Below are 13,478 nucleotides of genomic sequence, written 5' to 3' on the forward strand. Positions count from 1 at the left end.
ATCTCAACATGCGGGGGAATGAATCTCTTTACTGGGAGATGGGAGTAGGTCTAGCCGCGAGCATTTTCCAGCATTCCTGTGACTCATCGCCATCGTGAGGGCTATCCTGACTCGGAACTAGGTTGCGGTTGCAGCTCCAGGGAGCAGTCAATTAATTTCTTTTCAAAGTGTAACAAGAAAAAGTGTGGAAGATACATATGTAAGTACACAAAAATATAAATATGGTAACTTTGTTCTATGGGATATAACCATTATAAGTATAAACTTACCTACTAACCCTTTTGGATTTCTTAATTTCTTCAAATATAAAGATTAAACCACAAGAACACAATTGGTATAATGCTAATTTCTGAGTTCAATCAGTTTTAGATATATTCCGACACTTAAGGATGAATGTAACCATTAGAAATGCGACTGATGATAGCCAGAGCTAAAGACCCTGTTTTTTGCCTGTATGGACGATGTTCATCAGCATGGGGCTAATCGGGGGGCAAGTTCTCGGACAGACTTTGGCCCCCAGATCGGCAGTTAAACTTTCCACGCGAAATGGATGCGACAGTGCGTGTGCGCAGGCGCATCTGGCATGCGGTTTCCAATTCGTTTGGCAATCGAAGCAGTTGGTCAGCTTATTTGCATTCGGTGAGATACATAGAACATGTTTCCCGGCCGCTTCCGCTGCGGTTTGAAAGTGAGTCTCGTTTCGCTGCCTAGAGATAGAAGTTGATATGTGGGTCAAGGTCTGCATTTTGCGTAGATTTCCATGGGGAAAACCCGAGGAATTTCTTCGAAACACATCGTAAATATTTACAGACCCATAAAGCCAGCTGTTTAGCGTCAAATGGCGCCATCATCAATGTACGTGGTGAAAATTTATTGGAGTCCCATGCGTTATCAGAAAGCCTGACCTACGTGATCGCCGCTTTAATCGGAGCAAGTACCTCGATTCACATGGGTTTACACGCAAGAGGGCTTTCCATTTGTGAGTCAATTAAATAAATTGTCAACATATTTAGTGCTTTATTGCGTAATGATAAAATCAGCCCAATAGATATCCATTGCTAAGCCATCAGTGAGAGTTGGAATTTGCGATTTGGAAAATCGTGTAAATTCGTTTTGACCAAATTTGAAAAGAGAAAATCCAATATAATTGAATAAAATTGTTTATTAACATTCTTTGGGCACTATTTCATTGCACATAACAAAATGTAACTTTAATTCAAAAATTGTAAGAAAGTAAATATTAAATTCGTTTTTTGAGCGAAATGCAATACATGTAGCCATCTAAATATAGTGCAAATAAATAAATATTACTATTTTAAAAAAGTAAAAAATTTGAAAATAAGTTTTCGATTTTATTTTATTAAGAGAAAACCTAACGGCCGATATCACATCTAAAATTTAAAATCGATATATGAGCTTCGCATTGTATAAGAAAATGAAGCAGAAAACCCATAATATTCACTAAAATTAGTACAAATAAATTAGTCAATTAACAATTTGTAAGTAGTAGTATATTATTATTTGACCCTCCTATCGATAGGTCAACAATCGATTGCCAACAGCTGATATTGCGTATCAATAAAATTAGTTTTGCTTCACTTTGTTGTCATTAGAAAAGCAGGGCCGCAGGCAAAGGAGACCTGTTAACGGCCAGAACAGCGGCCAAAAGATGACCGCCCGCAATCCTCAGACACTGATGGCACTGCCAAACGAGGAGCACTTTGACTTCCTGTTCAAGATCGTTCTCATTGGTGACTGCGGAACGGGGAAGACGTGCATAGTGGACAGATTTAAGACAGGGAACTACATAGAGCGACATGGGAACACCATCGGAGTCGACTTTTCGATGAAGACCATCGCCGTGGAGGGCAAACAAATCAAGGTGCATAATGAATTTGCACTGATTCCGCCACCAATATGACGCATATCCTGTCCCTCTTTTCCAGCTACAAATCTGGGACACTGCTGGTCAGGAGAGGTTTCGCACCATTACGCAGAGCTATTATCGCTCGGCCAACGGGGTCTTAATTGGTGAGTCCCAGTATCGGTATCTTTTGATTCGGGGGCATAGGCATACGCCCATCCATTTGTCACGCCAAATAGGTACTACTGATAACCAGAGAACGCTTTAAAGTGATTGCCTGGCACTGATTTAAATAGCGAAGCGCCTTATCAGCGGGGTGTTTGTTTACCCTGCTTGAATACCATGTGTTTCCTCCTGACAGTTTACGACATCACCAAGCGGTCTTCCTTTTCCAACCTGCAAAAATGGATCGAAGAAGTGCGCAGGTACACCGCTTCCAATGTTTTGATAATCCTGGTGGGCAACAAGTGCGATTTGGAGGAGCAGCGTGAGGTGGACTTCGAAGAGGCGCGCCAGATGTGTCAATATATACCTGAGATTCTGTTCGTGATGGAGACCTCCGCCAAGGAGAACATGAACGTGGAGGACGCCTTCCGCTGCCTGGCCAACGAACTTAAAGTACGAGTCCGGCTATTAATGATACCTGAGCTAATGATGTTCCAATTACAGCGCCAACACGATGCCAACAATGTGGAGGAGGTGCCAGAAAACACCATCACCTTGGGCCAGGGAAAGCCTTTAAAGAGTTGCAGTAGCTCCTGCAATCTCACCTAGACCTAACATCCACTAAACCCGCTCTTTAGTTTGCTTTTACTTTTGTGATCAAATTGTTCTTGTGGCTATATTTTAGTATGCTAATGCTTTAACCTAATCCTAGACACTAACTTTTACACAACCATGTATTTATTTTTGACGATAGAGTACAAACAATCTCACACATCAGCGAATCGAGCCAACAATGTCAATTACAAGGCAATGCTCAGAGAGGCAAATACGTCCACTTCTCTATTTGTAATTTGTATTCAATTTGATACGCGAGAGTGTCGAAATAAACTCGTTTATTTTGTAATTTTATTGGAAGTATCATAGTTAATTGGCTTAGCTCCTAGACATTATCCATATACACGTAGATTTAAATCATCGAGGGACTCCTGTTCGGATGTATTTTACACTAAATAAAATTGGCTTGGCAACAACTTTTCAAACAATTTGGAAACGCTTAAAAATTGTTTATATCAAAATTGGTTTACTTTCTCTAGACAGCTAGTCGTTAATGATTAATTAGCTAATATGTAGCATGTGTGGCGGGTCATTTGTTCTTGATGCGCTGCACGATCCACTCTAATCCTTGATAGAGTCCTTCGCCGGTGAGCGCACAGCAAGCCTGGATGTGCCACTGGTGCTTCTTGATGGAGGTGAGGTCCAGTTGTCGTGAGATTTCCGCCGCCGACATGGAGCCCTTGAGATCCTGCTTATTGGCATAGACCAGCAAACTGGCCTTGCTCAGATCCTCATGCTGCAGCATCCGGTAGAGCTCTTCCCGCGTAACAGCTAACCGTTCCCGGTCCGTGGAGTCGATGACCATGATCACCAGCTCTGTGTTCGTGTAGTAGGTGCTCCAAGCGGCGCGCAGACTCTGCTGACCACCAAGATCCCAAACAAGGAAGTGTATATTCCGCCAGACGACCTCTTCCACGTTGGAACCGATCGTGGGACTTGTGTGGACCACTTCGTTCATCAGGAACTGGTACAGGATGGTGGTTTTGCCCGCGTTGTCCAGACCCACCATCACCAGCTTGTGCTCCTCGTTGCCAAACATCCGCCACAGCCGCGATAATAACAGTCCCATATTTGAACCTTATTTTTAGCTATATACGTATCAACTCAATTGTTGATTATGCTGCAGCTGCTGTTATTGTTGTTGCTGCACCGATTAGAGATTTGATTTCGAACGATGACGGCGATTGCCTCACACACAGGTTATCGGCTGGCCTGCGTGTGTATGCGTGGTAGACCCGTGTGTGTGTGGGAGTATGTGAACGCTGGGCTTTGTTGTTGTTTCCGCAGGGGAAGGCGAAGGCCGTACGGTAAATTATTCACTGATTTAACTATTCAGCTATTCACTCCACACTCTCACACCCTAATTACTGTTGTTGTTTTCGTCAAATGGGAATTTTTTTGGGGGGATTGGTGAGCGATTTTCAGGTGGTTTGCCTTTGGGTGGTTTCCTTTCGTTTCGTTGCAGCGTGAAACGCGACTTCGTTTACGCGTCGCAGTGGGTTTGGAACAGCCGTTGTTGATAATTTAATTAACAGAGTTTTAATTAAGAAAGTAAACAGCAGAAGTGATTAATTAATATCACTTGGAATCGATAGTGCTGCTATCGATAACTGCGGGCAGTGTGGTAAAGAAAGTAAGGCTTAATGAGACCGTATGTCATTTAGTGCTTAACAACGTTCCTTTTGCATTTTCAAAACAAGTTATTTTTCAATATTAAATTGAACTTATTTATGGAATTATTTTCAAATTTAAAATTTAGAAGTCAAATTTTGTTTAGTCACTATAAACTAATCATCTTATTACCAACACTAACGACGTTACCAGTGTGGCCATCCTCGCGGCAATCATCTGTTCATGGCGGTTGTTGTTGTGTTGTTTTTGACATCTAATTAGCTTCCCACCGGTTGCAATGAAAATAATTTTGAACCTGCTGCTCTTGGCTCTCCCTATCGCCCAGTTGTATGCCTCAAGGTCAGCCACATCCGACCAGGCTCCCATTGTCGAGTGTCCCGGACGCAGTGTTCCCCAGCTCCGTGCGGAAGCGTCAGAGTCCGAGATCTCGCTGCTATTTTACTACGTGTCCTGGGCCAGCGAAGCACGGCAGGCACGGCTGGTCTACAATGGACTGGCCCACTATTACCAGGAGTATGGCTTCTTTGGCGCCATTGATTGCTGGCACTTGCAGTGCAATTGCAGCCGTACTTTGATGCCGGCACCCGGAGTCGCCGGCGCAGGAGGTTATCCTGACAAATGGCCCACACTGGTCGTGCGCTACGGCCAAAAGCAGTTGCTCCAGTACCAGGGCTCATGGAGCTTTGAGGATCTTGCCCGGTTCATGAATAACCTGCTTCAGCCATTGGACCGGGCGCACAGTAGTCAGGATCTCGCCGCCATTCGGAAGCACTCGGATGCGGTGGTTTTGGGCCTGCTCGACTCGCCAGACGACAAGGCCTACAATCTGTACTTGGCTGCCGGTCTGCGCTGGCTGGAACTGGATCCAGAGAGAAATATCCGCTTCACCGTGAACTTTGGCAACAGTGCCAGGAAGATGTGGAAGTCCTCGGAGGCCAAGCTGCCCCAGTTTGTAGTTATCGACAGCCGAAATGGAGTTCATACATTTAATGGTACATCTGGAGTATGGAAGACCATCGACATTCTGCGCTGGGTACGGATCACCCTCAAAAATATGTCGCTGTTCTCCAATGGCTATGGCACTCCTATGACTATTGCCATGAAGGCGCGACATGTCCCCGTGCTGGCTATGGGAGTTCGAATGAACCAATATCACCATGCTAGTGTCATGGGCGAGGAGATGGCTTACGCTCAAAAAAAACAGTCGGAGGGATGCGAAGATTACTGGAAAAAATTCGATGAGCAATCTGAGGGCATACCCTCCTCCCTAAATCAACTTCCCAAGGAGCTGTTTGGGGATTGTGAACAAACCCGGACCTGTTACCCGGCCTGGAATAAAAACAAGACCACACTTAAGAACTATTATCGGATTAATAGGTACCTAAACCACCTATGGAAGCAATACTCGCACCAGAATCATCCGAGTTATCGAAACGTCCCCCACCTGCTGCGGCTTCACTCCAGAAACCTTTGCCTGGCACACTCACAGCATGGAACGCCGGCCATAAAAATCGGCATTGCCAAAATGGTAACCAAATATGGTCAGCTCATTTGGCAGCACTCGACTGAGCACGCAGCCCACAATCGGTCACTGGGCGTGGTGATCTTCGATTCTGTGAAATATAGAGACTATCTACACCAGCTTGGCATTCAGCAAACCCATCAGCAGGTGCAAGTTTTCATCTTGGATGCGGCTGAAGAGTCACTGTATGTTATGCCACAACAACACACATTCTCCTACGTAGCTCTTAAGGATTTTATACGGCAGTTTTACGCCAGAACATTGCCAAGGACTCACAAGAATGCTCCTGCCATGATGGAATCTGGGTTCAGTAGAAAATATAACAGGCAAATGCTGTTGCAGGCGGTCCAGCGTCCAAATGCCACCAATGTGGTATTTATGCACCGTCCTGACTGCGCTCTGTCCGCCGTTCTATCCCAAGCATTTCTGCAGGTTTCGGCGCTACTCGGCAGCCCCGAGGTGCACTTCGTACGCTTCGATAGCCAGGCTAATGATCTGCCCTGGGAGCTGGCTATGCCAATCACGCCGTCTCTAATTGTTTTCCCCCAGGCAAAGAGCTCCGAATCCGTGGTGTTCCCGACCGATGTGCGGATTGATGTGCAAAACGTTTTTGCCTTTGTGATCGCCCAATTGGAGCCGGAGCAGCAGGTGCGTTCGGTCTTGACCAGCTGCAGGCGGCGGAGGCGAAACGTTAGGAGCTGTCTTGACTTTGCCCGCAACCTGGTACTCCAGCACGTTAGCCAATATCTCAAATTCTGGGATATCTATGAACGGGAGCGGGACGACATCCTTTCGCACCTAAGGGAGTTCAACAACCTGCATATGTCCATCGAAAGCAGCATTCGATTATAGCGAAATCCCTGAATTATAACTTTAGTTAAAAGTTACCGTTGATATTTCCTGTAGCTCGTAAGTCTAAAGTTGTCTCTTCATAAGATATTTATCACTCATAGTTGTATCAATATAAATACATACATATAAACAAAGGGTAAATCAATTATTTTCATAGCTTTATTTTTAAACAAAGTTCAGGACAATATAAACAAGGAAATGTGCGCGCGAAACGACTTTTGATTGAACTTCTTCTTTCTTACACAAAAGTTCTGCTATTCAGCAAGATATTTGCTTATTCAGCCCCGGATAAATTCGATTATTTGTTCTGCGCCCTTGTGAATGAGCCAAATGTAAGCATGTACGCTTTTTCTTATCTGCAAATGGCATGGCTCGGTATTGTTCTGAAATTAAATTGTAATTAATTTGGAATATTGAATAGTTCGGCCACATGATGGTAACTGCTGCCGCATGTCTGAGCAAAACGAAGTTCTTTAAGCAGAGTGTTTGCGTTTTCTAAACATTTCCTGATTTCATGTGGACTCATACGATTGAATATATTATGATCTTTAGCCAAAAAGAACTCCAGGCGACGTGCGCGCAGATGATTCACCAAATGACTCCACATCTCAACCAAAAGGGTGCCCAAGTCTCTTTCCCAGTCAGCACTTTCGAGGCGATGAAGCAAAACTGTTTTCAACATATAACTGGACAAGTGAGGCAATTTGCTGGCGTGAGCGTCCCGCAATCCTTTCATCAGCCGTAGAACGTTCTTCAAATTATCCTTGCCCTTCATAATTTCGCGCTCCCAATGTGGTGCACAAACCATAAATGTGGTTCTCAACCTCTTCTTCTTTTGAGGAATGGCGAACCAAGGCCAATTATTTCTAACTTCAGCAGGAAACGGACAAATATCAAACGGCCATTGGCTTCCAGAGAATTCGAATGCTGGTACCAAATCAAAAGATATCGAGCGTGTACCACAGACGGCTAAAATGGTATGGGCACAACCATACCCCTCAAGAGTATAGCTTAATATGTAGACTCGTTTAGTGGTAGTGGCAACTGTCTGGTTAGACTCGAATACCTTGCGGAATGCATTGCGTAGCCAGTCTTGAAGTACAACACGATTGATGCGTTGAGGATTGATTACGGTGAAATCACCCTCTAAATGAACAAACCCACTGTTTATCCGATTCGGTCGGATATCAAATGGAAACTTTAGTTTCATGTGCAGGTCAAATTCATCGGGCACATTTAGCTTGACGCGATCCAAGTAACTTCCTAAAAGATAAGGGTACATATATTTTTAGGTACATAATGTACATACATAACGATAAATTTGCAAAAATGACTGACTGCAGCATAGCGTTGGATTATCTCGACTTACATTTTTATTACTTCCGTCAGATAATATTTTATTTATTTATTTTGTTTTTATATAGACATACAGAGGTGGTCAAAAGTATTTACGCAACGTGCATTTTTTTTCAATTAGTTGACAATTGGTCAAACTTTTGACCACCTCTGTATGTATATGCAGATACCATATTTACAATTAAATTACTTACCGCCAAGACTGAATCCGTCGAATACCTGGCGAAAGGTTTTGTCTACCCGTTTAAGTTCGTCAACTACATAGTTTTGAATTTCCTCGGCTTCTTTGGTATATACGGCCCTTTCATTGTCAGAGATTGTCAATTCCTTAAGAATTATTTGAAAATGCTTAGCGGTACTCATTTTTTCCGAAAAAGCCTAACGTTGAAAGTCTAAAACGAAGCTTTTGGGAATGAATGATGCCGCATTTTCTCGGGTTCCCCCTTTTATAAATTACCTACAGTTGTTGTACAGCACTGATTCTTCTATTTCAGGTGTGGTGAAAAAGCGATTTCACCATTTACCGCGACGACCAACACTATTTCAGAGACGCACTAAGAATCCACAAGAAATGTCGGAAAAAAGAAGAATTCTACATTATAACACGGACAGGAGGAGCAGCAACCAGGATGTCCAGGATACAGCGATCAAGATTACTCCGCGAAGCTCCAAGTACAAAAACCAGCACAGGAAACAGGAGCAGCAAACCTCTCTCCTGGACTTTGTCATCAAGCCGAGACCAAAAACACAAAGGCAAACTAAGGCACATAAACTTCAAAAGACGCGTTTAACCATAACAAGGGCTAGCTACATAGTTTACAAACCCAAGGGCAAAACGCGCCTTGATCCCAAGAAGAAGATCACCAGGTTGAAGAGGTCCGTACGGGTATATCGCACTTCGAAGAAGGCGGAAAGAGAAGTCGCGGAGAATGATCTTGAAGGAGTCCCAGTAGTTGGTCTAGATATCAATCCGATTGCTATTCCACTGGAGCAACAAGTTCAAAACCTATCACTTAGTAAAACCCCTGCACTTAACGACCTTTCACAAGCAAAAACAGTTCATGCCATTCACTCACGGCGATTTAGAAGGTTTGTTTACATTGATTGTACCTTCTTTAAACGTTAAAACATCATGTTTGATCTCATCCAGCTATTGTGACAACTGCACACGCCCTCGTCTCAAGGAGTTGACCTCTCAGCTGCTAAGGGACCTGCATCGCTTTCAGAAGCGCGCCTTTGCCAAAAACGAGATTAAAGCGCGGGCACATCCCCGCCTGGTTTTGGGTGTTCGGGAGGCTCTGGCTAGGCTAAGGATAAACAAGGTAAAACTGTTGTTCCTGGCCACTGACTGCGAGATCTGCCCCGGTGAAAGTGAGTAGTCAAATTGTTCGGACAGCAGCCATTAACAATATCCGTTTTAAAAGGTGGTCTAGATGCGACTATAGAAGGCTTAAAATTCCAATGCCAGCAGCAAAAAGTTCCCTATTGCTTTCCTCTGCTGAGAAGGGAACTTTCTTACGCCCTCCAAAAGCGAGCGCAGATTTCTTGCGTTGCTATCCTTGACTTTGACGGAGCGAATGCAACTTACGCTGATCTTCTTAACGAAATAGAGGATGCACGTGCGGAGTACAAACGCAGAACTGCTTCGTGAGGGTTTATTTGGTGATAAAGAAATATAAATAAAAGTGCCAGGAGGACGTGCTCGAAACATCGAATAAAACATTAAAGAAAACAAAGCTTTAGCCCGCCGGTGTCATGGTGGTGGTGACGAAATCATGCAGCGTGGAGCTAATGTTATCCATATCGGTGGCGGCACCAACCAAGCCGGCGGTGTCATTAAGCGAGTTGAACGTCTGGATGGCCTCTTTGGCCTGCTGGGCGGCCAAATTGAACTGAATCAGGATGATCAGGTAGCTGGTGATCCCGCCACTCACGCCATACAATGTTTCCATGTCCAGGGTAAAGAAGCCGCAAGCTGAAAAGTCCACCGAGTGGTTGAGCAATTTTAGCGATAAGTGGTTAACAATTTCGTAGAGCAGATTATCATCGGCCACTACGCCACATTTGTGCAGACTGATTCCTGTGCGCTTGGAGGCCTGCGACGTTTTCCAACTCAGGTAGATGAGGTACACACATTTCCCAGACGTATAACTTAGAGCTATAACCGTGATGAAGGGATTCTTGGCGGAACGGAAAAGCGATGGTATCGATTGGTACTGTGTAGCGCAGTAGAGGAAATAAAGTTGAGCAGTGAAAATCAGGAACCCATAGGCCATTAGGGATAGAATGGGATAGCTCCACAGCTCGTTCAAAGCCTTTCCGATCTCACAGATCTCGTCGTGCACCTGGCATAGGTTGTTTAGTTTCTCCTCTACCTTAGCGGCATTTCCCAGCTCGCTTTCATGAACCATGTTAGTGGCCAGGGGAGGCGGTGGAGGCTTCCTGCTGGCCGCATCAATTGCTTCACCAAAGGAGTTCATGGAGTGGGCCACAGGTGCTACTTTGTTTTTCCCCGAACCAGACACTGAACTCTTGCCAATGAAACCTATGTCCATACCTCCTAGTTCCTTGTACAGATACTCCAAGTTGCTGTCATACTGAGGCGGCTGGGAGCTGTCCAGCGGAGGCGGAACCTCTTGATTGCCTTGCAGCCACAGCTTATGCTTCTCGTGCGTGTCCACCAGCTCCTCTAGGGTGGCGTTTATGGCCTCGAAGCGTTCCTTCAACGCATATAACGAAACAGCGAACCAGATCTTGTCTAGCGTGTTGATGAACGTGGGAATGGCGGACACTATCCATAACAAGGACATCCATTGACTATAGTCCACCAGCTTGACGTAGGTGCTCACCAAAATGGACAACTCAAAGATGACTGTCATGATCAGCATAATCCGTATGCGCCGTCCAATCGTACTGTTGTCCATAACACACCCCTCTTTGTAAAGGCGCTCATCCACCAGACGGATGCGCTCGTAAAGCTCTCCTATTCTACCTTGGTTTCGTAAAGCGGTCAACTGGTCTGAGGCCATCATAATCAGACCGATATAGGTCAGGAACAAGCCAATCACGAAAGTCAAGGTGCCTGAGAAGAATGAAGAACAGGGTTATGAGTTTGCACCATTCAAGGCGGATGGTTCACTGACTCTGCGAGGCCTTTAGGGTGCGGTCCTCCTCCCCAAAGGAATATATCAAAATATTATAGAGCACAACGTAGAGTATTAGAGTACACAGCATGTAAATCATGCCATTACGGGATTTCTCCAGCAGATTCCTAGAGCGAAACTTCTCGAGATCCTGCGGCAGAATTCCAGCTATCTTGGATATGAAGAACAGTTGATGGAACTGCCGCAATAGTGGTTGAACTGCGTCCTCTGCCTGCGCCATGTTGTCCATTGAACACTACAGCTTTGAATGACCGATTCCGGCTAACATGAAGCTATTACCTGCAGCGTGCACTTAGCCTAATTAATTGACCCCACCGCCCCCAATCGATACTATCAAAATGGTCAATCTACTGCGCCATGTTTGGGACAAGAAACGCGGATGAGCCGACTTCTTGTGGTGTTTATTAAAAGGGAAAATTTCATGGGTTTTATATTGGATATATATGTCTGTAAATTTAAAGCCAAATGTACACGGCATTATTCATATTCAATGCGAATAATTTTCTAGAATGAGAAATCTACCATCCTCCAAAGACCGTGTCAGATGTTTTACTTGTGTTGGCTGTTACACGTACACATTTATTTAATTTTTTTTCTGGCGGCGTTCATTCTGTTTTCGCTCCTCCTGCAAATAATTAAGAGCATTACTTTATTGCCTTTAAACGGTGCGAAAGCAAAGGACATAAATATAGTTTCACAAACAGCTAGAAAACTTTGCAAAAAGTGTCATTGGCAGTTTTTGGAAATAAATATACTTCCCACAAGTGGTTTATATAGACCTAAGGATCCTAGCCTGGCTGTGAAAGTATACTTATTGCCTTGGCTGCAAGAAATACCGTTTAAAATGGTTTTTCACAGCGAATTTTATACTGGAAGCTTTTGCAAAGTGATCAGCATGTTTTCGAGGATAATCTGATTGAGCTATTTCGGGTGACTGGCTCCGGCTTGAGCTGCCTTAAACCATGAAGGTCTTGAGCTGGGTAAGGGGGCTATATAACAACTGATCGTTGGGCAAAACCCATGTCGCGGGAACATACCTTTTGGGTCAGTATAATCAGCAAACGGCGGAACATGCTGAGTACATCGAAGAACAAATCTAAAGCGTGCTGAACCACATCTCGGTTTCCGTTTCGGCACTTCTCCACAATGTTCTGTGTGTCGTAGACGATGAAGGCAGCCATTACGAAAACGCCGACGTAAAGTTGAGTCTACAAGGAAAAAAAATGAAATTGTTCAGTATTACAATTATCAGTTTTCAATGTCTTGTAAGTTTTTGTAATTAGATTTTGAGGATACAAATGAATACGCATCCACATAAAACTATTTATAAATAAGCTACCAGCTGTGGCCCACTTTTAAGATTAAAAAGCTTGGGGATCGTTGATCGTTGGGCACTCACCATTTGCACGAAGTAGGATTTGAAGACCATGTTAAAGAGACTCAACAGCGCCATGGTGTTGATGACGCTAACCAGCATCCCACCCAGATAGAGGTACTTGCCCTGCTCGGCCAGAAGGGCGGCCAAGGAGAGCGAGATGAATGTGACGAAGGTGCCCGTAAGGGCGGACAGGATTATTGCCGGATTTATGCTGCATATATAGCCGAGGAGCGGTCCGAGCGTCTGGCCGGAGCAGAATCCGAAGGCGTAGAGCATGCTCAAACGTGTGTAATAGTTCTTGCCGTCATCCTTGTAGAAGTGCAGACCCAAGACCAGGACTAGAGTGGCCACCGCCGCCAGGACTCCAAGATCGAGAAAGTCACGCATCTGAAGCAAGGCTCCCATGGTCGTAGCAGCGGCAGTGCTGCCCAGGACCATGTAAACCTTATACAGGTGCTCGCGCACATAGGGCTCACTGAAGGAAATAGAAGGAGGAGGACCATTAGTTTCAAGGTCCATCGATCCGATGGCCAACTGTTGATGTGGTTGGATACCAAAACAACACGTCAGTGCAACGCACTTGGACCCCAACCTCTTAGGGGGTGACCCATCGGCAAGCAATACTTACTAACGGTCGCCGAGGCCTTTCATGAACGTCTGGAAACGGTCGTTGATGTAATTCGCAGTATCTGCCATTGTGGTCTTTTTCGCACTTGCTCTTCCTAGTTTCCAGTAATATTACATATAAGTTTGTCAAACGGAGGAGTGAATTCGAACTGTTTGCACTGATGTTTTAAAACTGACTGTTTACTTTGTAAGGCCTACTCGGCTCTATTTTCTTGCCTTTTCTTTATGTATTTCACGAAATCTGTTTTATCAGCTCTTAGTGTTGGGTAAGTTGCTGTAGGCTAGTGCTGACGACATTGTCTT

General features: G+C 44.6%; 7 protein-coding genes across 8 annotated transcripts; 3 read left to right on the forward strand and 4 right to left on the reverse strand.

Moving 5' to 3' along the window:
* The first annotated feature begins 1,568 nt into the window (after window positions 1-1,568).
* On the forward strand, window positions 1,569-2,938 carry LOC117139525 (ras-related protein Rab-43). The gene is made up of 4 exons (XM_033301887.1): window positions 1,569-1,882; window positions 1,947-2,031; window positions 2,226-2,482; window positions 2,534-2,938. Exons 1-4 carry the CDS (start codon window positions 1,670-1,672, stop codon window positions 2,636-2,638), a joined length of 660 nt encoding a protein of 219 aa, XP_033157778.1. The 5' UTR covers window positions 1,569-1,669; the 3' UTR covers window positions 2,639-2,938.
* LOC117139526 (ADP-ribosylation factor-like protein 5A) lies at window positions 2,914-4,257 on the reverse strand. Its single transcript, XM_033301888.1, has one exon. It carries the CDS (start codon window positions 3,711-3,713, stop codon window positions 3,174-3,176), a length of 540 nt encoding a protein of 179 aa, XP_033157779.1. The 5' UTR covers window positions 3,714-4,257; the 3' UTR covers window positions 2,914-3,173.
* A 202-nt stretch (window positions 4,258-4,459) lies between these two features.
* On the forward strand, window positions 4,460-6,764 carry LOC117139522. The gene has a single exon (XM_033301883.1). It carries the CDS (start codon window positions 4,554-4,556, stop codon window positions 6,648-6,650), a length of 2,097 nt encoding a protein of 698 aa, XP_033157774.1. The 5' UTR covers window positions 4,460-4,553; the 3' UTR covers window positions 6,651-6,764.
* Window positions 6,765-6,795: 31 nt separating this feature from the next.
* Window positions 6,796-8,430, reverse strand: LOC117139524. Its single transcript, XM_033301886.1, has 2 exons — window positions 8,201-8,430; window positions 6,796-7,913 (listed from the first exon to the last, which is right to left on the reverse strand). Exons 1-2 carry the CDS (start codon window positions 8,367-8,369, stop codon window positions 7,051-7,053), a joined length of 1,032 nt encoding a protein of 343 aa, XP_033157777.1. The 5' UTR covers window positions 8,370-8,430; the 3' UTR covers window positions 6,796-7,050.
* A 106-nt stretch (window positions 8,431-8,536) lies between these two features.
* On the forward strand, window positions 8,537-9,733 carry LOC117141180 (selenocysteine insertion sequence-binding protein 2). Its single transcript, XM_033304517.1, has 3 exons — window positions 8,537-9,095; window positions 9,157-9,377; window positions 9,431-9,733. Exons 1-3 carry the CDS (start codon window positions 8,578-8,580, stop codon window positions 9,655-9,657), a joined length of 966 nt encoding a protein of 321 aa, XP_033160408.1. The 5' UTR covers window positions 8,537-8,577; the 3' UTR covers window positions 9,658-9,733.
* On the reverse strand, window positions 9,729-11,417 carry LOC117141181 (gustatory receptor for bitter taste 66a). Its single transcript, XM_033304519.1, has 2 exons — window positions 11,150-11,417; window positions 9,729-11,088 (listed from the first exon to the last, which is right to left on the reverse strand). Exons 1-2 carry the CDS (start codon window positions 11,397-11,399, stop codon window positions 9,746-9,748), a joined length of 1,593 nt encoding a protein of 530 aa, XP_033160410.1. The 5' UTR covers window positions 11,400-11,417; the 3' UTR covers window positions 9,729-9,745.
* A 113-nt stretch (window positions 11,418-11,530) lies between these two features.
* LOC117141158 (bax inhibitor 1) lies at window positions 11,531-13,244 on the reverse strand. Of its 2 annotated transcripts, XM_033304498.1 has the most exons (5): window positions 13,177-13,244; window positions 12,570-13,023; window positions 12,208-12,378; window positions 12,007-12,146; window positions 11,531-11,795 (listed from the first exon to the last, which is right to left on the reverse strand). In XM_033304498.1, the coding sequence occupies exons 1-4, from the start codon at window positions 13,242-13,244 to the stop codon at window positions 12,126-12,128; spliced, it is 714 nt and encodes a 237-aa protein (XP_033160389.1). In that variant the 3' UTR covers window positions 11,531-11,795; window positions 12,007-12,125. The 2 variants fall into 2 exon arrangements, with proteins under 2 accessions (XP_033160389.1, XP_033160388.1); XM_033304497.1 differs by lacking the exon at window positions 12,007-12,146.
* Between the last annotated feature and the right edge of the window lie 234 nt (window positions 13,245-13,478).

The sequence above is a fragment of the Drosophila mauritiana genome, chromosome 3L (assembly GCF_004382145.1).
Source record: "Drosophila mauritiana strain mau12 chromosome 3L, ASM438214v1, whole genome shotgun sequence".
NCBI lineage: Eukaryota > Metazoa > Arthropoda > Insecta > Diptera > Drosophilidae > Drosophila > Drosophila mauritiana.

Excerpts from the sequence above, each read along its gene's own strand:
- LOC117139525 (XM_033301887.1), top strand. The coding sequence starts at position 1,670 with ATGACCGCCCGCAATCCTCAGACACTGATGGCACTGCCAAACGAGGAG. Across the intron at positions 1,883-1,946 it reads TGGAGGGCAAACAAATCAAG|CTACAAATCTGGGACACTGC; the intron begins GTGCATAATGAA and ends CCTCTTTTCCAG. Across the intron at positions 2,032-2,225 it reads GGCCAACGGGGTCTTAATTG|TTTACGACATCACCAAGCGG; the intron begins GTGAGTCCCAGT and ends TCCTCCTGACAG.
- LOC117139526 (XM_033301888.1), bottom strand. The coding sequence starts at position 3,713 with ATGGGACTGTTATTATCGCGGCTGTGGCGGATGTTTGGCAACGAGGAG.
- LOC117139522 (XM_033301883.1), top strand. The coding sequence starts at position 4,554 with ATGAAAATAATTTTGAACCTGCTGCTCTTGGCTCTCCCTATCGCCCAG.
- LOC117139524 (XM_033301886.1), bottom strand. The coding sequence starts at position 8,369 with ATGAGTACCGCTAAGCATTTTCAAATAATTCTTAAGGAATTGACAATC. Across the intron at positions 7,914-8,200 it reads CGACGGATTCAGTCTTGGCG|GAAGTTACTTGGATCGCGTC; the intron begins GTAAGTAATTTA and ends CTTATCTTTTAG.
- LOC117141180 (XM_033304517.1), top strand. The coding sequence starts at position 8,578 with ATGTCGGAAAAAAGAAGAATTCTACATTATAACACGGACAGGAGGAGC. Across the intron at positions 9,096-9,156 it reads CACTCACGGCGATTTAGAAG|CTATTGTGACAACTGCACAC; the intron begins GTTTGTTTACAT and ends GATCTCATCCAG. Across the intron at positions 9,378-9,430 it reads CGAGATCTGCCCCGGTGAAA|GTGGTCTAGATGCGACTATA; the intron begins GTGAGTAGTCAA and ends CCGTTTTAAAAG.
- LOC117141181 (XM_033304519.1), bottom strand. The coding sequence starts at position 11,399 with ATGGACAACATGGCGCAGGCAGAGGACGCAGTTCAACCACTATTGCGG. Across the intron at positions 11,089-11,149 it reads CACCCTAAAGGCCTCGCAGA|GCACCTTGACTTTCGTGATT; the intron begins GTCAGTGAACCA and ends CATTCTTCTCAG.
- LOC117141158 (XM_033304497.1), bottom strand. The coding sequence starts at position 13,244 with ATGGCAGATACTGCGAATTACATCAACGACCGTTTCCAGACGTTCATG. Across the intron at positions 13,024-13,176 it reads AAAGGCCTCGGCGACCGTTA|TGAGCCCTATGTGCGCGAGC; the intron begins GTAAGTATTGCT and ends TATTTCCTTCAG. Across the intron at positions 11,796-12,207 it reads TGATTATACTGACCCAAAAG|GAGGAGCGAAAACAGAATGA; the intron begins GTATGTTCCCGC and ends AATTATTTGCAG.